At 49.2% G+C, this 25,701-nt stretch overlaps 2 protein-coding genes across 6 annotated transcripts in view; one reads left to right on the forward strand and one right to left on the reverse strand.

Annotated features, from left to right (window-relative positions):
• CIMIP2B (ciliary microtubule inner protein 2B) overlaps positions 1-25,701 on the forward strand; it is a 49,625-nt gene that overhangs the window by 17,128 nt on the left and 6,796 nt on the right. The window lies entirely within an intron of this gene.
• RUSC2 (RUN and SH3 domain containing 2) overlaps positions 1-25,701 on the reverse strand; it is a 57,304-nt gene that overhangs the window by 7,240 nt on the left and 24,363 nt on the right. For 3 of the 5 annotated variants that reach the window (XM_083575486.1, XM_083575485.1, XM_083575487.1), the window contains exons 3-9: positions 12,614-13,393; positions 11,623-11,808; positions 9,673-9,816; positions 7,827-7,903; positions 3,027-3,201; positions 1,491-1,596; positions 817-863 (exon numbers count right to left, since the gene is read on the reverse strand). In XM_083575486.1, the coding sequence (XP_083431612.1) occupies positions 817-863; positions 1,491-1,596; positions 3,027-3,201; positions 7,827-7,903; positions 9,673-9,816; positions 11,623-11,808; positions 12,614-13,393 (1,515 nt within the window). The remainder of the gene's footprint in view (positions 1-816; positions 864-1,490; positions 1,597-3,026; positions 3,202-7,826; positions 7,904-9,672; positions 9,817-11,622; positions 11,809-12,613; positions 13,394-25,701) is intronic. The other 2 variants (XM_083575489.1, XM_083575488.1) reach the window with 1 other exon arrangement.

Raw genomic sequence — 25,701 nt, forward strand, 5'->3', positions numbered from 1 at the left:
CTCCCAAAGATGCGCTAGGTCTTATTTTACAGCGAGAGGCAAAACTGGAAGGAGGTCTTGTTTTCGGGGAAACAGGGCATAAGGCATCCCCCCCAAAATAAGACCTCCCCGATACTAAGCCCCCCCCCCCCGAACATAAGGCCTCCCTGGAATGTAAGGCCTCCAAAGCTACCGTGAGGCGTCCGACTCCTCTGGACCGTACTGGCGGGCGCTGCCGCACAGCTCACTGATTGGCCGCAGCGCAGCCGGAGCTGTTCAGGCAGTGTGAGGTCTCTTTAAATCAGAGAGCCCTCGCTGCCGCCAAGACAAGCTGTCGCCTGCTGCTCGCTCTGCCCTGACGGAGTCTGGCTGCCTCACAATTAGACAATAAATGTGTACCTTCATGGAAAAATAAGACACCCCCGAAAATAAGACCTAGGTCATCTTTGGGAGCAAAAATTAATATAAGACACTGTCTTATTTTCGGGGAAACAGGGTAGGTATCATGGCATCAGACATTCCAAGAGAGAAAAGGAGGGCCCCCCACGACACAGGCGGGTGGGTGGGTGGTGCAGCACAGCCCTGCTTGGCTCTGAGGGGCCCCTCCTGCAGCCTCGGTGGCTTCCCTGCCCCGGTCACTGGCAACCCCTGCTACACCACTGCCTCCACAAACTGGCCTGATCCTCTTTTAAAGGCATCCAAGTTGGTGGCCATCCCTGCCTCCTGGGGGAGCTGCGGAGTACGAGTGCCTGGCTCCCTCCCCAGTGGCCAAGATCCCAACCATTACATTCGGATGCAGACCACCTGCCCCCCCACCTCCCAGCCACCTCTTCTCACCTTCGTGGTTGTAGAGGTGGTTAAACCAGAACTCCAGGGACCGGATGCTGTTGGAGGAGAAAGCAGAGAGAGAGAGAGAGGCTGAGAGTCGGTCAGTCTCATGTCCAGGGCCCACAAGTGTGGGCCTGGCAGGAAGGGCAGCCCAGCTGCCAAACTCAGAAGCAAGGCAGGCTGATGGCACGAGTTTCTGGCGTCACAGGAGCCCCCTAGGAAAGCCCCGCTGCCATGTGGGAACCAGCACTGTGGGGAAAGGCCCCCATGGGAGTTTTGGCTGGCCAGAAAGTTATGCAAGAATCAGACCGAAGTTCCGGTTTGTGAGGTGGCAGAAAAGTCTCTCTCATGGAGAGATGGAGATTCCCCCAAGTCTTCAGGCTTGGCTTTAAAGCACAAAAGTCTCCTATGAGGCAGCAGCCACGGGGTGGGGTGGGGGCTCCATGGACCCCTTGCCTTCCTCCCTTGGAATCACATATTTGTGGAGTTGCAAGGGACCCCAAGGCGCAACCCCTGCAGTGCAGAAACCACAGGTGAACCACAGACTTTGGGAGCGTTTAGCTTTATTGTGGGGGGGCTGGCGCCCTGGAGATTTGCTCGTTTCCCTCACATTCTCCCCCCCCGCCCGCCCCCCATGGGCCCACCCCAAAGGGCTGGCGTGAGATGGCGGAAGCAGCGCTTACTTGAGGAGGCCGAGGATGAAGGCGTTGAAGCGCATGGAGTGGCTGGTGAGCTCCGGGTATTGGCTGACTTTGCTGCAGAGGCCGTGCAGAACCTTGGTGGAGGGGCCTGGGGAGGAACGGGAGAATCACAGAAGTGCAGCATTGGAGGGGACCCCGGGGTCATCTAGTCCAACCCCCTGCAAGGCAGGTATCACAACACAACATCCCCAAGAGACAGTCAGCTGGGGGTCAGGCAGAGCACCCAGCCTGCGAGGGAACCCGGCCCGGAACCCAGGGGGAAGGGCTGGGAGGGGCTGGCACCCGGGGAGAGCTCCCCACCTCCCAGAGAGCCTCCAGGGAGGGAGGGGCTGGGAAGGATGCCCCCACAGGCCTGGAAGGGGGGGTGCTCTCGGCTTAAAGGTGATGCCAGTTTTAATCTGTTTTCAGCTTATTGCTATTTCAACTTTTCGAAAGTCTTAAATAGTTGCTGCTAATTTTTCTCATCAGTTTATTGTTTAAACTTTTTCTGTAAATCACTCTGAGGTTTGGGTTTTCTTTTGCGTAAAGGTAAAGGGACCCCTGACCCTTAGGTCCAGTCGTGACCGGCTCTGGGGATGCGGCGTCATCTCGCTTGATTGGCCGAGGGAGCTGGGTTTCAGCTTCCGAGTCAGGTGGCCAGGGGCGGAGCAAGGTGGACGCAGTGGGGGAGGTCCACCCCGGGTGCCACCTCTTCCCGCTGCCAAAACGGTACGCCCGCTGCCTCCCTCAACAACTTTTGCTAGATCACTACCAATCTTTTATAGTGGGAGTAGATCGCAGTCTCTTGGGACATGCCTGCTATAAATAAAACAACACAAGCCAAAACACAATCCATCCTGTAGATTTACCATATTCTTCGCTCCATAAGACACACCTTTTTCCTCCTAAAAAGTAAGGGGAAATGTCTGTGTGTCTCATGGAGTGAATGTGTGGTCGATTGCTAGCTCCCTTTCCGCCCCCCTGCCTTGCTTTGTTGAATGTTCTGCGGACGGAGACTGTTTGTTTCCCCAGTGACATGTGACTGGCTGATTAGACTATCTGTCTGGGAACTGTAGAAATTGCTCCCTTTCCTTTCCTAAAGAAGCTGCAGAATTGTGAGTTGAACCCCATAAAAACAGGATTTTTTCCCTTTGCAAAGTAAGCTCAACAACTTTGAGCTGATCCTTCAAAAACGGGGCTTTTCCCCTTTGCAAAAGAAGCTGCACATCTGTGAGCTGATCCCCCCAAAATGGGGCTTTCCCCCTTTCCTCCTCTAAAAACTAGGTGCGTTTTATGGTCAGGTGCGTCTTATGGAGCGAAAAATGCGGTGAGTATCTGTCCACAGTTGCCTACTTGTTATCAGAGGCCTAGAATCCACATTTCTTGGTAAGCAAATATGAAATAAAGTGAAATAAAGTCAAACCATTTTTGCAGGCAAAAAAATAAAAAAATTCAATGGTGACCAGAAATTTTTTGCACCGGGTACCACCTGACCTTGCTACGCCACTGCCCCCCCCCCCGGACCCCTGCGCTGCCTACCCAGCTGGGTGGAGGCCTCCACCACGCTCCAGGGGATGTTCCTCCTCTGGCCGATGATGACGTCCAAGACGTAGGCCTTGAGCCCGTCGCTCAGCACGTCCCGGATGGCCGGGCACAGGTACTTCAGGATGAGGTGCCCCACGTTGGGGCTGACGGAGCTGTTCCCCAGTTTGGCCTGAGAAAGGAGGGGAGAGAATCAGAGGACGGCAGAGAAAGAAGGTGCCTTTGACCATATGGGGTGGTCTTGTAGAAAGCTTAAAGCTACCTGGGAAACGCTGGAAAGAAGAAGGTGTCGCAGCTAAAGGAGACTGGCAAGTGAAATTAATGGAATATGCTGAAATGGCAAAATTGACTTTGAAATTAAGAGGAAGAGATGACAATGAATTTAAAGAAGATTGGAAGGACTTTATTGCATATCTACAGAAGCAGTGTACACAGGTTAATACATTAGCAGGATTTTAAAAATACTTGTAAAGACATTATGGCTGGACAATAACTAATTTTAATGATTTTATAATTAAATGATTTTTATAATTTTAAATGGACATGTGGTATGATGATAAACAATAGAACCAGGGAAAGGAATAGGGGGAAGTCAACTCTATTTTTTTCTATGTTTGAATATGTATTGTTGTTTTTTACTTTTTGTTGTTTTTGGAAAATTAGTAAAAAAATGTTTTTTAAAAAAGCTTGCTGGGAAATGATATACAATGAATTGAAAAGGATGTTCAAAATAACTTTTATTAAAAAAAAACAGTCAGAAGCTTTTCTTTGGGGAATCATAGGGACAGAACTACCTAAATTGTATAGAAATTTATTTATGTGTGCTACTACAGCAGCAAGAATGCTACTTGCCCAAAAGTGGAAAGAAGCAGAAGTCCCAGCAAAGGAAGAATGGATACAAAAGCTTATGGAATATGCAGAAATGGTGAAACTTACCAGAAGAATAAGAAATCAAGATAACAAACTTTTTCTAAAAGAATGGAAATGGTTTACGTCTTGAATATTTACAGATACAAGCATTAGCAGGGTTATTGTAATAACCTGCAGTTTCATAAGAGTATATATTTAAAGCAGATAATTAAATGAGCAAACTAAATGAATTTGGATATGCAGAAGATAATAAAATAAATAAATTTATGGAACAGCAGCAAGCAGGATTCGAACCCAGGGTGTTCTCTTAACCCCCTTTTAAAGTCCCATAGTGGGATGAAGCCCAGATAAGACAAAGGGGTCTATTTGACTTGACTCAGGGACCAGGGAACCGTAAATACTTTCCTTTGTACTTTGATGGAGTAAGCCTGAAAGACTGTATTTGAGTGACTTGGGCATGCCTGGATCTCAGGTTCTACCTGAGACCACACCTTTTCTGTGACATCTCTGTGATGTCTTGATGATGCTTCTGGAAATGTATTATGGGAAACTTTGGGGAACTTTTAAAAACTGACATAACTCACTGTTTGGGGCTACTCTCCGCTTCTTCTATGGTGTAGTTTGGAATTTTGTTGCAACAATAAAGATCAGGCCTTCCGGCCGCTGGTTTGCTTCAATTTCTTGGCTGTAGTCTTGTTTGACCTTCCGAACCTAAGCCTGCGGAACTCACTGCTGCAGGTTGGACTAGAGGAGAATTAGGGGTCCCCCAATTCTGTGATTCTATGATCTCTGGTTTAAAGGTGAGAAAGAGTCAGAGAGACAAAGTGTTCCTGCAGTAGGCAAGTCAATAAATCTGACCAGGCTCAGATTCATCCTGATTGATGCTCTCTAATGATGCTTCCAGCCCAGAGAGGACAAAGGGACTGTCTCCTTAAGAGATAGTTTCCAGGCGTATGTTACTTTTCTAAGCTAAGTCTGCCTTCTAGGATCCTATTGTGAACAGAATGATGTGTGAGTAAACCTTTTTATACTTTGATAGAAGACTGTGTCGTGTCTTATCTTTTATGAGGGAATAAGGGGAAAATACCAGAACAGTTATTATAGAGGCTTTAGCAAGCCTGAGCAAACGCATCCGCCGCGAGTTTAAAAAGGGGAATGTTACTCTGCTAAATTGTGAACATGTTAACACAAGTTGGAAAGGCTATAATCAGACAATATATCCTCTCCTGCATCCCTGAACATTCCCACGGATGCACCCCAGAGCACTTTCCCCCAGGCCGATGACGCACAACACCCCTGCAGAGGAGGCCCCCATCCTTTCCCTTTAGCAAGCGCAAACTTTGAGAAGCGACTTGGCCAAGGCCACGCAATGAGTCAAGGGGGGTCTGGAGCAACGCCCCCCGCCCAGCCTGTTTGGTCAGTGTGCTCGATTCCTTGCGTCTCCTTGCAAGCTCTCCCCCCCCCCCCAGGTCAGGGTTTCCGCCCCCACCAGATAAGGCGGGATTAGAGCAGTAAGATTAAGGAGAAACCAGACTTGAACTCGGCCCAGACCAAACTGCAGAAGCCTCAAGCTCCGCAGCGCTAAGAGATGCTCAAGGCTGTGACCTGTCTTGGCTGCAAATCCTCAGGATTACTATAAATAAGCGATACATAAACCCTGGAGGGGGGGGCAGCTGGAGGCAGTTTGAGGAACAGGGCAGGGTCACGCGGCTGCAGATGTCTCAGCCTTTCCAGGAACAGGCGAGGCTCCCTTGCCAAACACACCCGTCTCTGGGAAACAAAACCCTCCTGCTGCAAGACACATTTCCCACTGGCAGAGGGGGATGGTCATAGAATAACGGAACTGCAGAACTGGAAGGGTCCCAGGGGTCATCCAGGCCAACCCCCTGCATTGCAGGGATCTTTGGGCCAAGGGGGACCTCGAACCCGTGTCCCTGAGATTAAGTCTCATGCTCTACTGACTGATCTATCTGGTCCTCAAGCCCAACCCCCTGCAGTGCAGGAATTGCAGCTAAAGCATCTCTGACAGATGGCCAGCCAAGCTCTGTTTTAAAAACCTCCAGTGGAGGAAAGTCCACCACACTGGTTTTGGTGCTACCGTACAGAGCAGGAGAAAAGAAGCTGGCTCCATCTTCCCTGTGGCAGCCCCTGAGATCTCCTCTCAGGACTCAGCAAAGACACAACTGTTTGAATGTGCTATAAACATGCGCACACCAGATGGCGCAGAGAGCAGAGAATTTTTATACGTGTTTTTCCATAGGGTTTCTCCCCTTTTGTTATAACGATCTAATTTCTGATTTGTTTATAGCATTTCCCGCCCGTGTGTTGTCCCACCTTCAGTCTCCTCTTCCCCAGGCTAAACATCTCCAACTCCCTGCGGGAGCTACAGTACAGTAGTAACTCTGGTTGCAAACGAAATCCGTTCCGGATCCCCATTCACAACCTGAAAGGAACTCACCCCGTGTCTGCACATGGATGGGTCGCAATTCGCCGCTTCTGCACATGCGCATGACGTCATTTTGCGCGTCTGTGCATGAGCGAGTGGCGAAACCCAGAAGTAACCCTTTCCGGTTCTTCCGGGTTGCCATGAGACACAACCTGAAAACATGAAACCTGAAGCAAACGTAACAAGAGGTATGACTGTATTGTTTTTCAAGATTCTGCAGAGTCCCCTTACACCCACAGCCTGGGATTCAATAGGCTTGGGTTCCTACTCTCCTGCCAGGTTTTCCTATGAAGCTTTGCCCAGGATTGCTGCAAGAAAGGCTTCTCCTCAAGGAGAGGGAGGGGTCCAGATCCTGACTCACAAAGGGCTCCTTTTTGGGAGCTGACCTGGGACCTGGCAAACCATGGGACGCCCTGGCCTCGTCTCCCCACTTGCCCACTGCTCTCCTGATCATTAACGAAGCTGAGCGTTGGAAGACTCGGGAGGGAGAAAAGGAAGCACTTTGCCAGCAGGAACAACTGCTTCACGCAACACAGAGTGAAGCTATGGAACTCCCTCCCACTGGAGGCAGTGATGGTTTTAAAAGAGGGTTAAGAGAACACCCTGGATTTGAATCCTGCTTGCTGGTTCTGTGGGATGTGAAACACAAGAGCAGTCAAGTACAACATTCCTAGAGTGAGCATGTTTACACATGGGGAGGAATGTTTGTCCAGCCAGCAGGTAAACTTCCTGTTTCCTTCTGGGCTGAGACACTTACAGACTTCCTCTGCATGTGACTAGAGGTGGGCGTGGCCTCACCTGTGCAGGTAATGACAAAAGCACAGGGCAGGGCAGCCATCTCTCTCTCTCTCTGACTACATGCATCAAAGAAGCAACATCTACTTAGCCAAAGATGCTCTCTTGGACAAAGGGATTGTCTTCTTATGAGATAGTTTCCAGATGTATGTTACTTTTCTAAGCTAAGTCTGCCTTCTGGGATCCTATTGTGAACAGAATGATGTGTGAGTAAACCTTTTTATACTTTCAGAGAAGACTGTGTTGTGTCTTATCTTTTATGAGGGAATAAGGAGAAAATGCCAGAGCAGTTTTATTGAGGCTTTAGCAAGCCTGACCAAACACATCCACTGCAAGTTTAAAAAGGGAAATGTTACTCTGCTAAATTGTGAAACTTGTTAACACAAGTTGAAAAGGCTATAATCAAACAATATATCCTCTCCTGCATCCCTGAACATTCCCACAGGTTCCTCACGGGCAACTGTGAGAAGAGGATGCTGGACTAGGTGGGCTGTTGGCCTGATCCAGGACAGGCTCTTCCTACTTGCGCTAAAGGGACAAGGGCTGTGGGGGCCGCAAGCGATGGTGGCGGCAATGTCTTGAAAGGAAGGAAGGGCTTTGGGAGCCCCTGGAGGATCCTGGCTGCTCCTGGTGACCTAGACCCAAGGAAGGGGAGGGGAGGCAGAGGAAGAAAAGAAGGATCTCACCTTCACCCCAGGATCCCTGCTGGTCCCAAAATGCGCCACAATCAAATCCACAGCCATGTTGATCGCCTTGACGAGACCTGGGGGGCAGAAAAAGAGGGCAGGTGGGTGAGGGCCCTCGCCATGCATCCCTCGCCTGCCCCACACTGCAGAGAAGGTTCCAGGAAGGTCTTCCCCAGAAGTTTCCTTCTTGGATAAAACTCCAAGAATCCTAGAATTGCAGAGCTCCATCTGGTGTGTCCCTCGCCCCCCTGAAATGCAGGAAACTTGGAGATCTGAGGGTGTAATCCTGCTGCCTCTATTATCTTTGAGAACTCTGGGAGAATCCTGGTTCCAGGAGCCAGCAGGAATTCCTGCCCACTTGCAACAGAAGAGGTGGCCTGCCTGTCCCCTATGCTTTAGGAGGGAGAGAGAGCCCAGATTGGGGGTGAGGTTCAGCCCCCAAATGTGTTCAAGAGCTTCAGTGCCCGAGTGAGGCTGCTGCCATCTGGAACATACAAAGATGGGGCACTCAGATAAACTAGAAAGGACCAAATTTCCCAAAGACTCGTTCTGTGCTGGGAGGGGAGGAAGCGACTGGATCTGGCCCATGCGCTGGAGCACTGACTCTCCCCACACAGGCCATCCCCCACAACTGCTGGTAGCTGAAGCGGGAGGCAGGGGGAGAGATTATAATTTTACTCATTTATTTGATTCTCATCTCTTTCTCCCAGGATCTCAAGGCAGTGTTCCCCCTTGTGATAGGAATTTTGAGGTCTTAGATATATGTTAAATGTTCATAGGTGTACCAACCAAGCACGTACATAGATCAGCACAGGAAGACTGACCTGGAACCATTTTTGATTCCCAAACTGACCAAATGTTTTATCTGAAAGTTCAAAGGAAAATGGAAAAGCCTCCCCATTGTCTTTTCCTTCCCAAATCCTGTCTTAAGATATGAATAGGGTGTGAGCCTGACCTGGCTCAGGAACTAAATATTTATCATTACAAAAGACTGGCCAGGCTCCCCAGGCAATCCAATCAACTGAGAATTCAACAGGTAACCTGGCAGACAGGAGGTAAACAAAGCACACAGATTTCTGCTGTAGACCGCCCTTTCTGCGATGTAGATATGATGTATCTGAGTGGTGGTCTTAGGTTACACCCCTTCTGTGATGTATGTATGTTGTTTCTGGGGGTGGTCTTGATCTACAGGGTGGCAATTTCAAAAGTCTATATAAGGGCTTGCACACCATTTTTCTGGGTCCCTCCTCTCTCCTGCGGGTGAGGGGGGCACCCTGTTCCAACAGATCAATAAAGATCAGGCTTACGAGCTGCTTTGCTTCTCAATATTCTCTGGTTGTCCTCTGATATTTTCTCCTACCAATGGGGAACCTACGTAAGGACTCTATATGGGCTCTTGGATACCCCATAAGGGGAAAAGGGCAGATTTTCATTTACAACATCCTCCTCAACAACAACCCTGCGAGGCGGGTTGGGCTGAGAGAGGCAGCGACTGGTCCAAGGTTGCCCAGTGAGCTTCATGTGGCTGGAAGGGGATTCGAACCCTGGTCTGTCCCAGGTCCTTGTCGTTGGGACACGGCAAAAAACGTGCATGCAGGAGGAGCCCCCCAGCCCCTGATAGGACACCCAGCGGGTAGCCCCCTCCTCCCCACACTCTCCTTCCTTTATCTGGGCTCCTCATGCACTATGGGGACACTTTTGGGGTCTGTCAATCGCCACTCAGACTGATGCCCCCCAGGGACAAGAGCCCCCAAGCCCTTTGCTCAGCTGTATCTGGCTGAAGGACGGGGGGGCAGAGAGCCCCACTTCCCTGCCTGGCACCCCACAGATGCTGCCGGGGCCTCACCCTTCTTCTGCAGCAGATCGATGGAGATGGACTCTGTGTTGCCGTCCGGAGAGAGGCAGAATTCGGCCGGGGGCTTTTCCGCCAAGGAGAAATAGTCCGGGAAGAAGTCGGAGTAGTTGAGCTGTGGCTGCTTCAGGGAATGTCCTGCAGGGACAGAGGAGGGGAAGGAGATGGGCAGGGTCAGATCCAGCTCCTCTGTGACATGCGGAGTGGCTGGCACAACCTAGCCAGATGGGCAGGGTATTATTATTATTATTATTAATTATTATTATTATAGCAAAAGAAGAGCCCTGTTTCTGGATCATGCCAAAGGGGGCCCATTTAATCCAGCCTCCTGCCCCCACGGTGGCCACCCAGATGCCCCCATGGGAAACCCGCAAGCAGGATTCAAACCCAAGAGCAACTCTCCCCTCCTAGGGTTTCCAGCAACTGGGATCCAGAAGTAAAGCTGCCTCTTACTATCGGCAGAGTATGGTCTTCATGGCTAGCAGCCACTGGGAGAGATTGATCCTCTATGAATTTGTCTAATTCTCTTTTAAATCCACCCAAGTGGCAGGGAGTAGCATTTTGGTGGCTCTGTCTTTATCGGAGGGATGGCTAAAGACCAAGCTATGAATGCCTTAAATCAGAATCAGTTGCTGTTCCGAGTGAGGCTGCCATCCTGTCTCTCCATCTAGTCCAGGCACGTCCAACTGTATAAAGACCACGATCTACTCCTAGTACAATAAAACTGGGATTGATCTGCCCATTGTCACTGCACAGAGTAGCTGAGCTTTTTTTGGGTGGAGAGACCAAAGTTCTTGAGCTTTCTTCATGCGGGGAGACCAAAGTTGCATTAAATCGCTCACCCTACAGCCTACAGCTCTCACTCCGTCACACACTTTCCCCACAGATGCAGGAAAATAAGGCAATAACAAAAGCGCTGGCGGCAGCAAGGGGAAAGAGCAACGGGGGCGTGGCGTGTCATGATCGATCAGGGTCACGCCATCAGCCATGATCGACCAGGAATGCCCCGCGATCGACCAGTAGATGGCGTTCGACTGGCTGGACATGCCTGATCTAGTCCCTGCAAAGGTAACGGCTGGGCTGCCATCCCACCAGCCTGGGCACACAAGGGCATCCTCAAGGCCCACTGGCTTCCCTCGGACTCTGGATTGGCCGCAAAGCTCCCTGGCTGCCATCGTGGGCTAGCCTGGCCTACCTCGCAGGGCTGTTGTGGGCATTAAATGAGTGGGGAGAGCCATGCCTGCCAGCTTGAGATCCCTGGAGGAAAAGGTGGAATAAATACCGTATTTTTCGCTCCATAAGACTCACTTTTTCCCTCCTAAAAAGAAAGGGGAAATGTGTGTGCGTCTTATGGAGCGAATGCAGGCTGCGCAGCTATCCCAGAAGCCAGCAGAGCAAGAGGGAGAGCTGTAGCGCTTCTGGGTCACTGGCTTCCCAGCGAAGCAGGATGAGGGATGGAAGGGGCTCCGTAAGGGCTGCTTCCCGTCCCTCATCCTGCTTCGCTGGGAAGCCAGCAGACCAAGAGGCGCTGCGCAGATATCGCTCTTGCTCTGCTGGCTTCAGCGATAGCTTGCTCTGGCTTTTCCAGGTGGGACAAGGGATGGAGGGCAGCCCGTCAGTCCCTTCTCCCACCTCCCGGAAAAGCAAGGAAGAGCCGATCTATCTTTAAAGAGCCGCGCCAAGCAAGCGTGTCTGCGGCTCTTGCTGGCTTTTCTTGTTTTCCTATTCTAAAAACTAGGTGTGTCTTATGGTCGGGTGCATCTTATAGAGCGAAAAATACGGTATATGATTTCAGAGACAGGGGGTTGGCATTCATGGCCCGCCGCTGAGTCCTCCCCTTCCATCCTGCCCTTCTAGGGGGTCCCTCCAAGGCCCCCTTTCAGCCCCCCTCCCCACCCAGAGGGCTTGCTGGCTGCCTCAGCCCCACGGGAGGAGGGGGCCCACCGTTGAGTCTGCAGCTGGCGCGGCCCGTGCTCAAGGGGAGCTCGAAGATGGGGTTCCTCCAGGGCAGCCTGCCCTCCGGCTGCTTCCAGTCCAGGCTGCCGGCCAGCCCCGAAATGCGGTCCAGGCCCAGGGGGTTCCTCCGCCGGTACTCCCGCCACTTGAGGGCTTGCGGAGAGAGGTGGTTGGCTGGGGGGGCACCCGGGACGAGGCAGGGGGCAGCCGGAAGGAGAGATGGGGGAGAAGGAGAGGGGCAGAAAAGCAGGGGGGCAAAGGGAAGGAGGCAGGAACAGAGACAGGCAGTTAGTAGCAGCAGCAGCAGCATCGGAGTGTTCATGCGGTGAAGCCCCCAAAAAGGTGCAGGGGAAACACACCTGGAGAGCACACCTGAACTGGGCAGGTGGGGCAGGAGGCAGCTGGGCAGAGGAGGTTGCAGGGACTCCCGGCCATCTGATGCTTCAGAGGCCTTTCGCACACATGCACACAGGCATATTCTGCAGAATCCTAGAACTGTAAGCTGGAAAGGGTCCCCTAAAGTCATCTAGCCCACCCCCCACCAAGGCAAGATGCGTCTCAGTTCCGGCACAGCCTGGCTTTCCCAGGGAGGGGAGTTGGAGAGGCGTGAACGGACAGGAGTCAGTGCACCCCCAGAACTGGAGCCAATCCTTGGCCAAAGATAGGCACACCCATCCCCTGCCCTGCACTGGCTGCTCCCCAGGGGGAGGTTACAGGGGGTACCCTCACTCACAGGCAGTGGAACCCTTGGCCCAGAGACGGTGCCTTGGCATGCGTTCCCCAAAAGCAGGACCCACCTGGGCTGGCGCTGGCAGCCTGATAACAGCAGCCCATATCTCCCCCCAACACCCAGTGTTTTGGGGGCCCCTGCAATGAAGGAAAATGCCATAGCCCCCCCAAAACCCCATGCACACTCCAAGATCTTTTCCCCAACACCCCAACACTCTGCTGCATGACCATCTCTGGACCGGCTACCCACCATTGAGCGGCCGAGGGCCCAGCGATCCTGCGCCCAGAGCCTCGCTGCAGCCGAGGGGCCACTGGGGCTCCCCGTGGTCGCCTGGCCTGGCCAGGATCAGCCCGGGGGGCATCAGGGGAGGCAGGGCGGTGCTGTGGTGGAGCTGGCGCTCGGGCGCGGGGGCATCCAGTTCCGGCAGCAGCACGGGAGCCTTCGTGGGCGCGGGCGAGGGGCTCTCCTTCTTGGCCAGCAGGGCGGTGCCGTTGGCGTTGCTGCTGAGGTTGGCAGCCTGGCTTCCTGCGGGAGGGGAAGTCCCGGTGGGCAGGAGGTTGGCAGAGACCGGGCAAGACCTGCTCCGGGGCGGGTGGCTCTCGTTGCCTGGCGAGCAGCAGGAGGAGGAGGAGGAGTCCGCGCTCTGGAAAAAAGGCACGTTGTTTCGCACAGGGGAGTAGCTGCCCAGCGGGGACGGGCGCGTGGTCTCTGGCACGGGCTTCCTGGCACAGCCGTCCCCCAGGGAGGCCGCCCCGTCCGCCGAGCGCTGGCCGTGCCCCAGGGCCGCCGCCTGGACCACCATCTCGGCCGAGGTGGCAGAGGCCGAGGACTGGGAGGCGGAGGAGAGAGTCTGGCTGGCGGCCGAGCGGCTGTAGAGCTGGGAGAGGCTGGCGGCAAAGTGGCTGTGCAAGGCCCGCGCCCTGGGCTGCTTGGCAAAGTGGTGCTGGAACACAAAGGGCTGGATGGGCAGGGTGGTCGGGCGCTGGGCCTTGCTGTAGCGCACCACCGACTTGCTGTCCGCTGCGCCGCCTGCAGAGGGAGAGAGAGAGGCAGCGTGAAAGGACGCCAGGGGACCCGGGCTCCTCTTCTCCCAGTGCCCAGATGCCCCATAGAAGATTGGACTGCAGATAGACTGCCTCTGGAGCTGGAAGTTCCATAAGAGCATGAGGAGAGACGGCTGGGTCAGGCCAAAGGGGGCTAAGGATATCTCTAAGGACAAATATCTCTAAGGATGTAGTTTTATAAGAATTCTAAGGTCTCATATAAAACATAAATGTTCATAAATCTACAAGGCAAACACATACATAAGTATGTAAACCACGTGTCTGAAATAGTACAGGAGAGCAATCCTGAAGCCATTTTGACTCTCCCAAATGGACCTCAAATATTTCTCTGCAAGGAGGAAGGAAAAGGGGGAAGCTTTCCAGTGGTCTTTGGACTGTGGGGGCTGCTTACACCTCCCTGTAAATACAGCCTGGCAAGTATCACTCTCAATATGCGTAAGAGATTCAGGAAGTATTTACCATCTCCAAGGAATGGCCAGGCTACCCAGAAAATGCAACCAAGTAAGGCCTTATCAGGTATCCTGGCAGACAGGAGAGAAGCAACACTCTCAAATTTCTGCTGGAGACCGCCTCCTTCTGTGATGTATGGATGATGTTTTGGGGGGTGGTCTTGAGCTACAGGGTGGGCAATCTCAAAAGTCTATATAGGGCTTGTGCAGCATTGTTCGGGGTTCTCCTCCCTCCCGCGTGGGGGGAGTGGGGGACCCTGTTGCAATAGTTTATTTCCTTCAATAAAGATCAGGCTTACTAGCTGCTTTGCTTCTCAATATACTCTGGTTGGCCTCTGTTATTTTCTCCTACTGACAGAGAACCCTCATAAGGACTCTATACGGTCTCTGGAATATCCCATAAGGAAAAGGGAGCAGTTTTTCTTATAACAGTTGGAACCCTCACAGACTGCCTCTGGGTGGCACAGCAGCCTTAAGAGCATGAGAAGAGCCTGTTGGATCAGGCCCCAGGGGCCCCATCTCACCCAGCATCCTGCTCTCCTGGAAACAAGCAAGCACAAGAGCCACTTTTCCCTCCTGTGGTTTCCAGAAGAGTGAATTAAAAAGCCACTCTCACCTCATCCCTCTGCACACAAATCAGGATGGACGCTCAATGAACGGTTAGCTGGAAGCGTCCACTGCGCATAGGAGCCAACTCCATGGGGCCGAGGGCTCTTCAACCCCCCAATAAAGTATTAGAGGGAGCCAGCGCCCCCTCAAGCTGATGGGCATTGCCATTCATGTGGTGTGCGTGCGCCATGCCATGTAATCAATTATGAGGGTGAGGGCTTACCTGAGCCCCCCCCCAATATTTTATTCAAGTTGGTGCCCCTGCGTGTGTGTTACTTTTTGCAGTGAAAGGCTCCGTCTTTGGCATAAATGTCTGTGAAATGATGCCCAACACAGACACTGTCTAGTCCAAGTGCCTCCATCAATCTGGAAACCTGAGTCAGAGGCAGCCTGGCAGGTGCTGCTCTGGGCATCTCCCCATTTTTCTGGGTTCCTCCTCCCTCCTGCGTGTGATGAGTGAGGACCCTGTTGCAACAGATCAATAAAGATCAGGCTTACAAGCTGCTTTGCTTCTCAATATTCTCTGGTTGGCCTCTGTTACTTCCTCCTACCAATAGGGAAGCTACGTAAGGACTCTATATGGGCTCTTGGATACCCCACAAGGGGAAAGGGGGCAGATTTTTGTTTACAACATCATCTAGTTCAACGTTCTGCAATTCAGTTTCCCTCTCCTGCCCCTGCCTTGAAACATGCCCCCCTTCATATTTGCTTCAGCCCTCCTAGGGATGTGGTGGCAGAGCCCTGCCTGGTCCTCTGGCTCAGGGGCAGCAGCACCCTAGCCCCCAACCCTGGGAAAGAAAATCATCCCTCCGCTAAGCCCTCACTTCCAGCAGAGCTCTACAGCTAAGATGGATGCAAGCAAAATCTCCCCCTGCCCTCCATTCCTCTTCATGGCCAACGGATCCCTGCTCTGCCCCAGCAACATGGGCAAGTGGCCCCTGCTGGCACTACATGCCCTACCTTGATGTGGAGCTGGCACCTCAGCCAGGACTAGCTTCTTGCCCCAGGGCAGCACAGCACAGGTCAAGAATCTCACTGGGACAGCCCCCACCTACCATGCCAGGCCAGTGCCAAGCCCAGGAGGGATCACCCAGGTGCCCGATGAATGAAAACCAGCAAGGAAACAAACCAGGGTGCACTGCTGGCTCTCATTCAGTTGGAGGCATGGCTGAACCTTCCCAGTTTATTTATTATTAAATGTACGCCCCATCCTTCCTCCCAGAGGAGCCCACAAAGTGAGAAAGCAACCAAAGCAGCTTACAAACAACTTCAAAGCAGATGGAGAGCAGGAAAGATCTCAAAAGGCTAGTTGGGAGAGGAAGGGCTTCAGCAGGTGCCAAAAAGGCGACAAAGGCTGCCTAATATCCCAGCGGAGGGAAAATGCCCCGGAAAATGCCAGGCAAAGCAGGATGAGGGCTCAACCGGCAGCTCCTGCGGGAGCCACAAGTCTGGCCGCCCCGGAAGGACTTTGGCATCTGCCTGGGCAAGCAAGCCTCGCTCAGCCTCAGAGAATGGCGCAGGCCAACCTGGCAGGGCCGTTGTACGGGTTTCGAGGTTGCCGTCGTGTGTGCCAAGCAGTCAGAGCCCTCAGAAGGTGCTGGGCAAGTCATTAGTGGTGCTAATTGGAATATCTGAAGGCCTTTTTGGGACCAAGCCGTGGTCGAAAGGGAAGCCATGAGTCAGCCCAGTTCTGCCCCTGGACAAAGCAATCAGGCGCATCCTGCTAAGATCACCAGATCCTTGGATCCAATCAGCATTTCATACAAGCATCTGAAAAGGGGAGAACAGCTTCTCTGAGGCTGTGCTGGATGAGGCCCTGGAAAAACCGTGTCAAGCTGGAAGGATGGAGCAGGGAGGCTCAGAAAGGGTCCCGTGGGTGGGTGAGCAGGAGTCAGCAGGGGGGGGCAGGACCAGGGCCCTCCCTTCCCCCACCCACCCCAAATCACAGCCCCTTCCCCCCCCTGAACCATCTATGTGGGGAGGGGGGCTATGGGGGTTTGAGCCTCTGCCCTGGACCCTCTTGGAAGGGGGTCTATCTGAACCAGCAAGGGCCAGCAAGAGAACCCCACCCACACCCCTCGATGGGGGCTGCAAGGGCAGAATCTGCCCCTCTGGTGGCCAGGCATGTTTGCCACCTCCTCCTCCTCATGCAAGAGGGTCTCCCCCACCCCCACAAAAGAACACAAAACCTGGAAGAAGGAATGAAAAGGACAAAATTAGAAATGAGAGAGGTGCGAAAGGAAGAGGAAAAAATAAGAGCAGAAATGTCTGAAGTGAATAGGACGCAGGAAGAGCTCTGGGACGCGGTTGCGATGAATGAACTTCGGCAACGGGAGTCTAACTTGAGATTAAGATCGGTGCCAGAAACCCAGGGAGAAAAGATTAAAGAAAAATTGACGGCAGAAATTGCCCAATGGTTGGATATGAAAATTGAAGATGTGCAGAAAACGATACAAAATGCATTTAGGATTAAAATAAGAACGACTAAAGCTAAAAAATTCCCCGGTGACTGTCTGATCATTTTTAGGGACAAAGAAATGAGAGACTTGATTTTGCAAAGAAACAGAGAGAAGCGTCTAAACATCGACGGAAATTATATAATTATTTTTAAAGACGTGCCGGTGAGACTACTGAAAAAAAGGGACCGATACAGACAACTAGCACAAACATTGAAGAAAAATGGAATAGAATTTAAGTGGGAATTTCCAGAAGGAGTGACATTTGCATACAAAGGGAAGAGGCACAGACTGACTAAATCAGAAGATGTGGAGAAATTTTTCAGAAGATACAGAGAGTTGACCAGAGTTGGAGAAGAGGCTGAAGTGCTGGGAGCGAGAGGTGGTGAGGGAGATTCGGTGGAGCCGGAGGAGGAAGAGGAGCGAGACAGTAAGGAGAAAAGAAAAGGAAGAGGAGGAGGAAAGGACGAGGAAGAGGAAAGCGAAGAAGATAAGGAAGAGGAAGAGAAGTAAAAAGAGGAAAAGGAATTTATTTAATAGATAGACATCATGGCATTAAAATTATGGACATGGAATACAAATGGCTTGAATGAAAGGAAAAAAAGGAATAAAGTGATACAACATCTAAAACAGAAGAATTTGGACATTATTTGTTTACAAGAGACTCATGTTAAAAAAGCACATAGGAAAATTTTGGTTAATAAAAAATTGGGAAATGAGTTTGTTTCATCGGATAAAAGCAAGAAGAGAGGGGTGGTTTTGTATATAAAAAGTAAATTAGAGGCACAGCAACTATTTAAAGATGAGGAAGGGAGGATTATAGCAGTACAAGTCAATTGGCTAGGCGAAAAATTAATAATAATTGGAGTTTATGCACCAAATGGATGCAAAGCAGATTTTTTTAAAGGACTGGAGGAAAAATTATTTGAATATTTGGATCAGAAAATAATAATAATGGGAGATTTCAACGGGGTGGTCTCAATGGAAATGGACAGACTTCGGGCCAAAGGTAAATCGAAAGAGGGGAAACTACCAAAAACTTCTTTTGACATGGCGGAAAACTGTAATTTGGTGGATATCTGGAGATTGAGACACCCGTTAGAAAAACAATTTACTTTCTATTCAGAAGTTAATCAAGCAATGTCTCGAATTGATCAGATTTGGGTTTCTGGTGAGTTAACTACAAGAATATTAAAGATTGAGATCCAACCCAAAGTATTATCAGACCATAATGCGGTGAAAGCCATTCTAAAAGGGAGTGAAGAAAAGTCTTTTAGGTGGAGGCTAAACGAAAACCTTCTAGATGATCAAAAAATTGTGGACAGGGCCAAGAAATGTTTGACGGACTATTTTGTAAACAATTCTAATAAAGGAACGAAAACGAGTGTGGTCTGGGATGCCAGCAAAGCCGTAATGAGAGGATTTTTCATTCAACAAAATTCAATTAAAAATAGAATGAGAGAAAAAGGGAAGAAGGAAATTTTAAAACAAATAATGGAAAATGAAAAGAAACTAACGATAAGGCCAGGTGACGAGAAAGTAAAACAGAGTATAAAAATGTTACAGACACAATTTGCAATGATAATTAATAAAGAAGTGGAATGGAATATAAGAAGAATGAAGCAAAAGAATTTTGAATATGCAAACAAATCTGGAAAATGGCTTGCGTGGCAAATTAAAAAGAGGAAGGAACAAAGTATAATTAAGAAAATCAAAATAGAAGATCAAGAGATAGAGAATCCGAAGGGAATAAGGAAAGGCTTTGTGGACTTTTATAAAGACTTATATAAAAGAAAAGAGAAACTTAACACTAAAGCAATAGAAGAATATTTAAAGAAGAAAAAGGTGCAAAAAGTATCAGACAGTAATAGAATTAAATTGAATGAACCAATAGAACTGGAAGAGGTCTTAAGAGTAATAAAGGACTTAAAAAATGGGAAGGCGCCAGGGCCGGATGGATTCAGTGCAAGATATTATAAAGAAATGAAACACACTTTACTTGTACCATTGAAAGATGTGATGAATAAGATATTGGAAAAAGGAGAACTACCTGAAACATGGAAGGAAGCATACATAACGTTAATTCCCAAACAAGACTCGGATTTAACGCAGGTTAAAAACTATAGGCCAATCTCGTTATTGAATAATGATTATAAAATGTTTGCAAATATTTTGGCAAATAGGATGAAAAAGGTTTTGAATGAAATGATACATAAGGATCAAGCGGGTTTCCTTCCCGGGAGACAAATGAAAGATAACATAAGAAATGTAATTAACATAATTGAATATTTGTCAAGCGGGAAGGATAAACAAGCGATGTTGATTTTTGTGGACGCTGAGAAGGCCTTTGATAACATCTATTGGGAATTTATGCTAAAGAATTTAGAATATATGGATGTGGGTCAATCTTTCTTAAGTGGTATAAAGGCAATATATTCAGAACAGAGAGCAAAATTAATTGTGAACAACGTTATAACAGAAGATATTGCCATAATGAAAGGTACAAGACAAGGGTGTCCGTTATCCCCGCTGTTATTCATTTCGGTCCTGGAGGTCTTCCTAAGATCTATAAGAAACAATGAAAATATAAAAGGAGTAACTGTGGGTGACAATCAATATAAGGTTAAGGCCTTTGCCGATGACTTGGTTATAACTATAGAGGATCCTATACAGAGTGTTAAAGAAGTGATAGAAGAAATTGAATATTTTGGTCAGGTGTCAGGTTTTAAATTAAACAGGAAAAAAACCAAAATAATGGTGAAAAATTTAGACCAAGAAGTTATAGAAGAAATACAGCAGCAAACAGAAATGAATGTGGTAAAAAAAGTAAAGTACTTAGGAATCACGTTAACTCCTAGAAATATTGACTTGTTTCAAAATAATTATGTACCAGTTTGGAATAAGATTAAACGTGACTTAGACGTATGGGCAAGAATGAGATTATCGTTCTGGGGAAGAATCGCAACAATAAAAATGAGCGTGCTACCGAAAATGTTGTTCTTGTTTCAGATGATACCAATAATTAAAGGAGTGATTATATTTAAAGAATGGCAAAGAACAATGTCAAAATATATCTGGCAGGGCAAAAAGCCAAGAATTAAATTTAAAATATTAACAGATGCAAAAGAAAGAGGAGGCTTTGCCCTGCCAGACTTGAAGTTATATTATGAGGCTTCGTGTCTTTGCTGGTTAAAAGAATGGATAAAATTGGAGAATATGGAATTGTTGGATTTGGAGGGACATGACAACAGATTCGGGTGGCACGCTTATCTATGGTGTGATAAAAACAAAGTGCACAGAGGTTTTGAAAGTCATATCTTTAGAGGTACGTTAATCGAAGTATGGAATAGGTATAAAAACCTTTTAGAGCTGAAAACACCAATGTGGTTATCCCCACTGGAGATAATGAGTACGAAAAAAGTCAATATGACAGGAGACTGGATTACATATGAAAATTTAATAATCAAAGAAGGTGATAAATGGAATCTGAAACCATATGAAGAGGTTAAAGAAAAGGTGTATGATTGGCTGCATTATTTTCAACTGAATGCAATGTTTAAAAAAGAGATACGGGAGAAAGGATACTCAGGGAAAAAATCAAAGTTTCAGCAAGAAATTTTGAATAGTGATGTAAAAGTATTGTCAAAAATGTATAAACTATTACTCGAATGGCATACAAAAGATGAGGAAGTTAAAACGGCAATGATTCAATGGGCTAAAGATTTTGGTTATAATATACAATTTGAGGATTGGATAAGGTTATGGAAAGAGGGAATGAAATTCACCGCATGTACCACGATAAAAGAAAATGTGATGAAAATGTTATATAGATGGTATATAACCCCAGTGAAACTAGGAAAGATGTTCAAAGTTAGTAATAAATGTTGGAAATGTCAAGAGAAAGAAGGAACATTTTATCACATGTGGTGGGAATGTAAGAAAGTAAAAAGCTTCTGGGAAATGATTTATAACGAGATGAAAAAAATGATGAGATATACGTTTGTAAAGAAACCAGAAGCATTGTTACTAGGTATACTAGGTAATGATGTTGAAAAGAAAGATGTGAAGCTATTTAGATATGCAATTACAGCTGCTAGAATTTTGATGGCCCAAAAATGGAAACAGGAAGAAATGCCAACGAGGGAGGAATGGAGAATGAAACTGATGGAATACGCAGAAATGGACAAATTAACATGTAAAATTCGAGACCAACGAGATCAGAGGTTCACCGAGGACTGGAACAAATTTACAGAGTATATCAAAACTGTGTGTGATCAGGAAATAACGCTTGTTGGATTTCAGGAAGCTTTGTGAAGAGAATAGTAAGGAATGTTGTTTAATTGAAAAGATAAAATAAGGACGGTTAAAGTGCAACACAAATTTAAGGAATGTGAAATGTTGTGAAAAATATGGAAATTGTCAGATAGGCTGACGGAAGTCTATAAGATGTATAAGTTAAATGGGATGTTAAATTGTAATGGGATTGGTTATTGTAAATTTGAATAAAAATTAATTATAAAAAAAAAAAAGTCTGGCCGCCCAGGAAGGACTTTGGCATCTGCCTGGGCAAGCAAGCCTCGCTCAGCCTCAGAGAATGGCGCAGGCCAACCTGGCAGGGCCGTTGTACGGGTTTCGAGGTTGCCGTCGTGTGTGCCAAGCAGTCAGAGCCCTCAGAAGGTGCTGGGCAAGTCATTAGTGGTGCTAATTGGAATATCTGAAGGCCTTTTTGGGACCAAGCCGTGGTCGAAAGGGAAGCCATGAGTCAGCCCAGTTCTGCCCCTGGACAAAGCAATCAGGCGCATCCTGCTAAGATCACCAGATCCTTGGATCCAATCAGCATTTCATACAAGCATCTGAAAAGGGGAGAACAGCTTCTCTGAGGCTGTGCTGGATGAGGCCCTGGAAAAACCGTGTCAAGCTGGAAGGATGGAGCAGGGAGGCTCAGAAAGGGTCCCGTGGGTGGGTGAGCAGGAGTCAGCGGGGGGGGGGGCAGGACCAGGGCCCTCCCTTCCCCCACCCACCCCAAATCACAGCCCCTTCCCCCCCCTGAACCATCTATGTGGGGAGGGGGGCTATGGGGGTTTGAGCCTCTGCCCTGGACCCTCTTGGAAGGGGGTCTATCTGAACCAGCAAGGGCCAGCAAGAGAACCCCACCCACACCCCTCGATGGGGGCTGCGAGGGCAGAATCTGCCCCTCTGGTGGCCAGGCATGTTTGCCACCTCCTCCTCCTCATGCAAGAGGGTCTCCCCCACCCCCAACACCCCCCAATCCCTCCAGACCTTTTTATTTCACTTGGGATGTCCTGGGCTGGCGCTCCCCGCAGCTGGAGGTGTTTTGCTTCCCCGGGAGAGGAAGGAGGAGAGCAGCTGCCTTGGCCCCTCCCTGAAATGGGAGCCCAGCTGCGCAACACGAGGGTCTCCTCCCGCTGCGGACCACAAGACCAGCTTCTCCCCTTTCAGCTCTGCTCCTCCAGGCCAGCGGCTGCTCCCACTTAGGAGGCGACTCTGAGCTGCTTCGCTTTGGACAGAGATCTCTCCAAGGGGGACAATTCCTGCCTCCAGGCAGGGTCTCTGGTCCTGCCAGGAGCCCCAAGAAGGTAGGGAACTGGGGAGTCCCACCAGCAGCCTCCCCATAGGAAACTGGGTGGCAGCCACAAGGAGACCCAGGGAGTTATTAGGTGTTATGCTGGAGTAGATGAAGAAAATGTTTATATATAGCGGACAGGCCAAGAACCAGAAGTTCTTTAGCTTCTTAACTTCTCCCTCTCTCCCTCTCCCTCCCTCTCTCTCTCTCTCTCTCTCCTAAATCTTTTTCTATTCCTTTTTCTTTATCCCTTCCTTCCTTCCTTCCTTCCTTCCTTCCTTCCTTCCTTCCTTCCTTCCTTTTTACCTCTTCTCCTCTCCTCTTTCTCTTTTTTCCCTTTAGATTAACGTTTTAGTTTGGCCATGAGAGAGAATATTCAACTGCGGGACGTGACATCTTTCCGCAGGGCCTGCAAGACAGAGCTGTTCCGCCTGGCCTTTGGTTTGGACTCAGTCTGACCCTTACGTTTTCCCTCCCCTTACGGTTCTGATCCATGGGCTACTTTTAAAATGAGGCTGTATTTTAAATTGCATTTTAACCTGTATTTTAAATTGTGTCTTTTTACCCCATTGTGTTTTTATTGTAATTTTACTGGTGTTAGCTGCCCTGAGCCCGGCTCTGGCTGGGTATAAATTTATTATTATTATTATTATTATTATTATTATTATTATTATTATTAATCTTTGTATTCTTCTTTATAAGCCCCAATGAAAACTTTTTTAAAAAGACAAAGCAGGCCAAGGGGGGGGGGCGGGGTGCCAGGGCCCCAAACTGAAGGGAGTGCAGAGAAGAGTGGAGGCAAAGCTGCCCTTGAGGCCAGGAAGGGCCAGGGAGCATCTTTGAGGCCAGGACCCTTCCTGGTCCGGGGTGCGAAAGGGCAGTGGGAATGTCCAGGCAGTGGTGGGTGGACTGAGGAGACTCTGGTCTAAGTGCTCCTGAGCATGGATCTCCCTGGCAGGGGATTGGGGGGACTGGACAAGCCACCTTCTTGAGAGTAAAGGATATGAGAGGAGTTGTAAAATAAATGCTGGGCAGGCTTTGGGATCAGGGCCCGTTTCTGCTGCAGGCGGGTGCTGTGCGGCTTCTGAGCAAAGCCTGCCCCCCTCTCTCTTCCTCTCCCAAGGAGGCTCTTTGCACCCCCAGAGCCACCCCTTCCCTTCCTTCTCTGCTCACCTGCCGTTAGACGGCAAGACCACCCAGGGATCCGGCCCTTGTGGGCACATTTCAGATCCTCAGCAAACAAAGTCACGCGGTGGCATCAAGCTGGCGACAGAAATCAGGAGAAAGGTTTTGCTGCAAACCTCTGGGAGATGTTTGTCGAGAACAGAGGCTGCCCTTTGGGCAGGGTGCTGTCGAAAGAAAACCAAGCATCTCCTCCTTGTTCCAGTGCTGGTCGCCCAGGATGCCTGAGCCCCAGACCAGCAGTGGCCAAGAGGTGAGGGAGCAGAGCACCCCGGGGCCAGCACACAGCCTGCCAAGTGCCCAAGCCACACATTCATGGGTGAGAGGGCTCTCAAGGGCGACTCTTTGCCTCCCCAGTCAGAGGCCGCAGTGCTGGAATAACCAGAGAGGAAAGTTCTCTTGTCCTCAAATCCTGTTTGCGTCTGGTCGGCCACTGCGAGAACTAGAGGGGCCACAGCCCTGATGGAGCAGGCTCTTCATTTGAAAGGGGCATTCTGGCCATCGCCCCTGTATTTTCCCCATTGATCTTTGGGCATTTGGAGCTGTTGCTCTGCATTTTAAGTTTCAGAGGCTTGCCTCAGAGCGGAGAGTTGGCCAGGTGGCTCCCCAGGGACCCCTCCCCAAACCACCACACTAACCTCTCTGTACCTAAGAAGACAAGGCCCTTTAATTCGGACCAAATGCCTGCAGCTGCTGCTTCACTGCTGGTCTCACCTCTGGTTAATAAACACACAAGACGTAACCAGCTGTACTTTTGAATAAATAAGGTACAGTGGTACCTCAGGTTACAGATGCTTCAGATTACATACACTTCAGGTTACAGACTCCGCTAAGCCAGAAATAGTACCTCGGGTTAAGAACTTTGCTTCAGGATGAGAACAGAAATCGTGCTCCGGTGGCGTGGCAGCAGCAGGAGGCCCCATTGGCTAAAGTGGTGCTTCAGGTTAAGAACAGTTTCAGGTTAAGAATGGACCTCCGGAATGAATTAAGTACTTAACCCGAGGTACCACTGTATACTATTCATTGTATCAAATTGTAGATTTCAACGGAAGTCTCATAAAGTTCAACAAAAAAAGCAGAAGACCCAGTGGATCAGTTCATTCTCTCATCAGTTCATGCTTAAGGTCCACACGTATAAAAGTATCTATTCCACCTGTCTGTTCACAGAGTCCAATAATCCACACAAAAGGCTGTACATACCAGATGTAATATTACAGGATAGTGGATCTTATAGCATAGTAGTAGTTGCAGTAATCAGAGACTGTTACAAAGCAGGATTAGATGGACAAGCACAATATTGGTTTGAGTAACAGGTGTTGGCAATCCACAGATACAAAACTTCTTTCTTAAAGTGACCCATATGGCACAACAGAAGTAAAGCAATCCATGCTCAGATGTTGTAAACTCATATGTATATGGTATGTGCAGTTGTTTATGGTTTTATATTAATTTTGCTGTAAAAATGTGTGAGATTATGATATTGTATTCATTTGCATTATCTAGAGCCTGTTCTACTGATGAAGCCTGGGATGGCGAAACAAGGCTAATATTCCGGAAATCCTTGTCTCAGACTCTTTGAAAGGATTCTGTGGAACTGTAACAGCCCTTCATGTTACGTCTTGTGTGTTTATTGAGTATGTTTCATGTAACCATAAGTTTGTTGTTGCTGTTTTGCTAATGGTCTCACCTCTGGGGCATTGTCAGCTGTGTGGTGGCTGCACCCAGAGACAGTGGGGTGCGTCCACAGCTCCCCACATGGTCCAGCCCCACTGCATGCAAAGTCTTCCCCTCAGCACTGAGCCTTTGGGGAGCCCCGAACGAGCCGTGCTGTCCCTCCCAGACACCCCAATACCCACCGACCCCATCACACAAGAAGTGGCCCCAATCCAGATCAGGACCCCCAGTTCACCCACAAGGATGTTCTGGCCCTGCTGGCCTCCAGGGCTGGTCCCCTGCAGATAGCCTGCCTGAAAAACCTCATCCTGCCCATCAT

Source organism: Podarcis filfolensis (assembly GCF_964270895.1).
Source record: "Podarcis filfolensis genome assembly, chromosome: 11".
Taxonomy (NCBI): Eukaryota; Metazoa; Chordata; class Lepidosauria; order Squamata; family Lacertidae; genus Podarcis; species Podarcis filfolensis.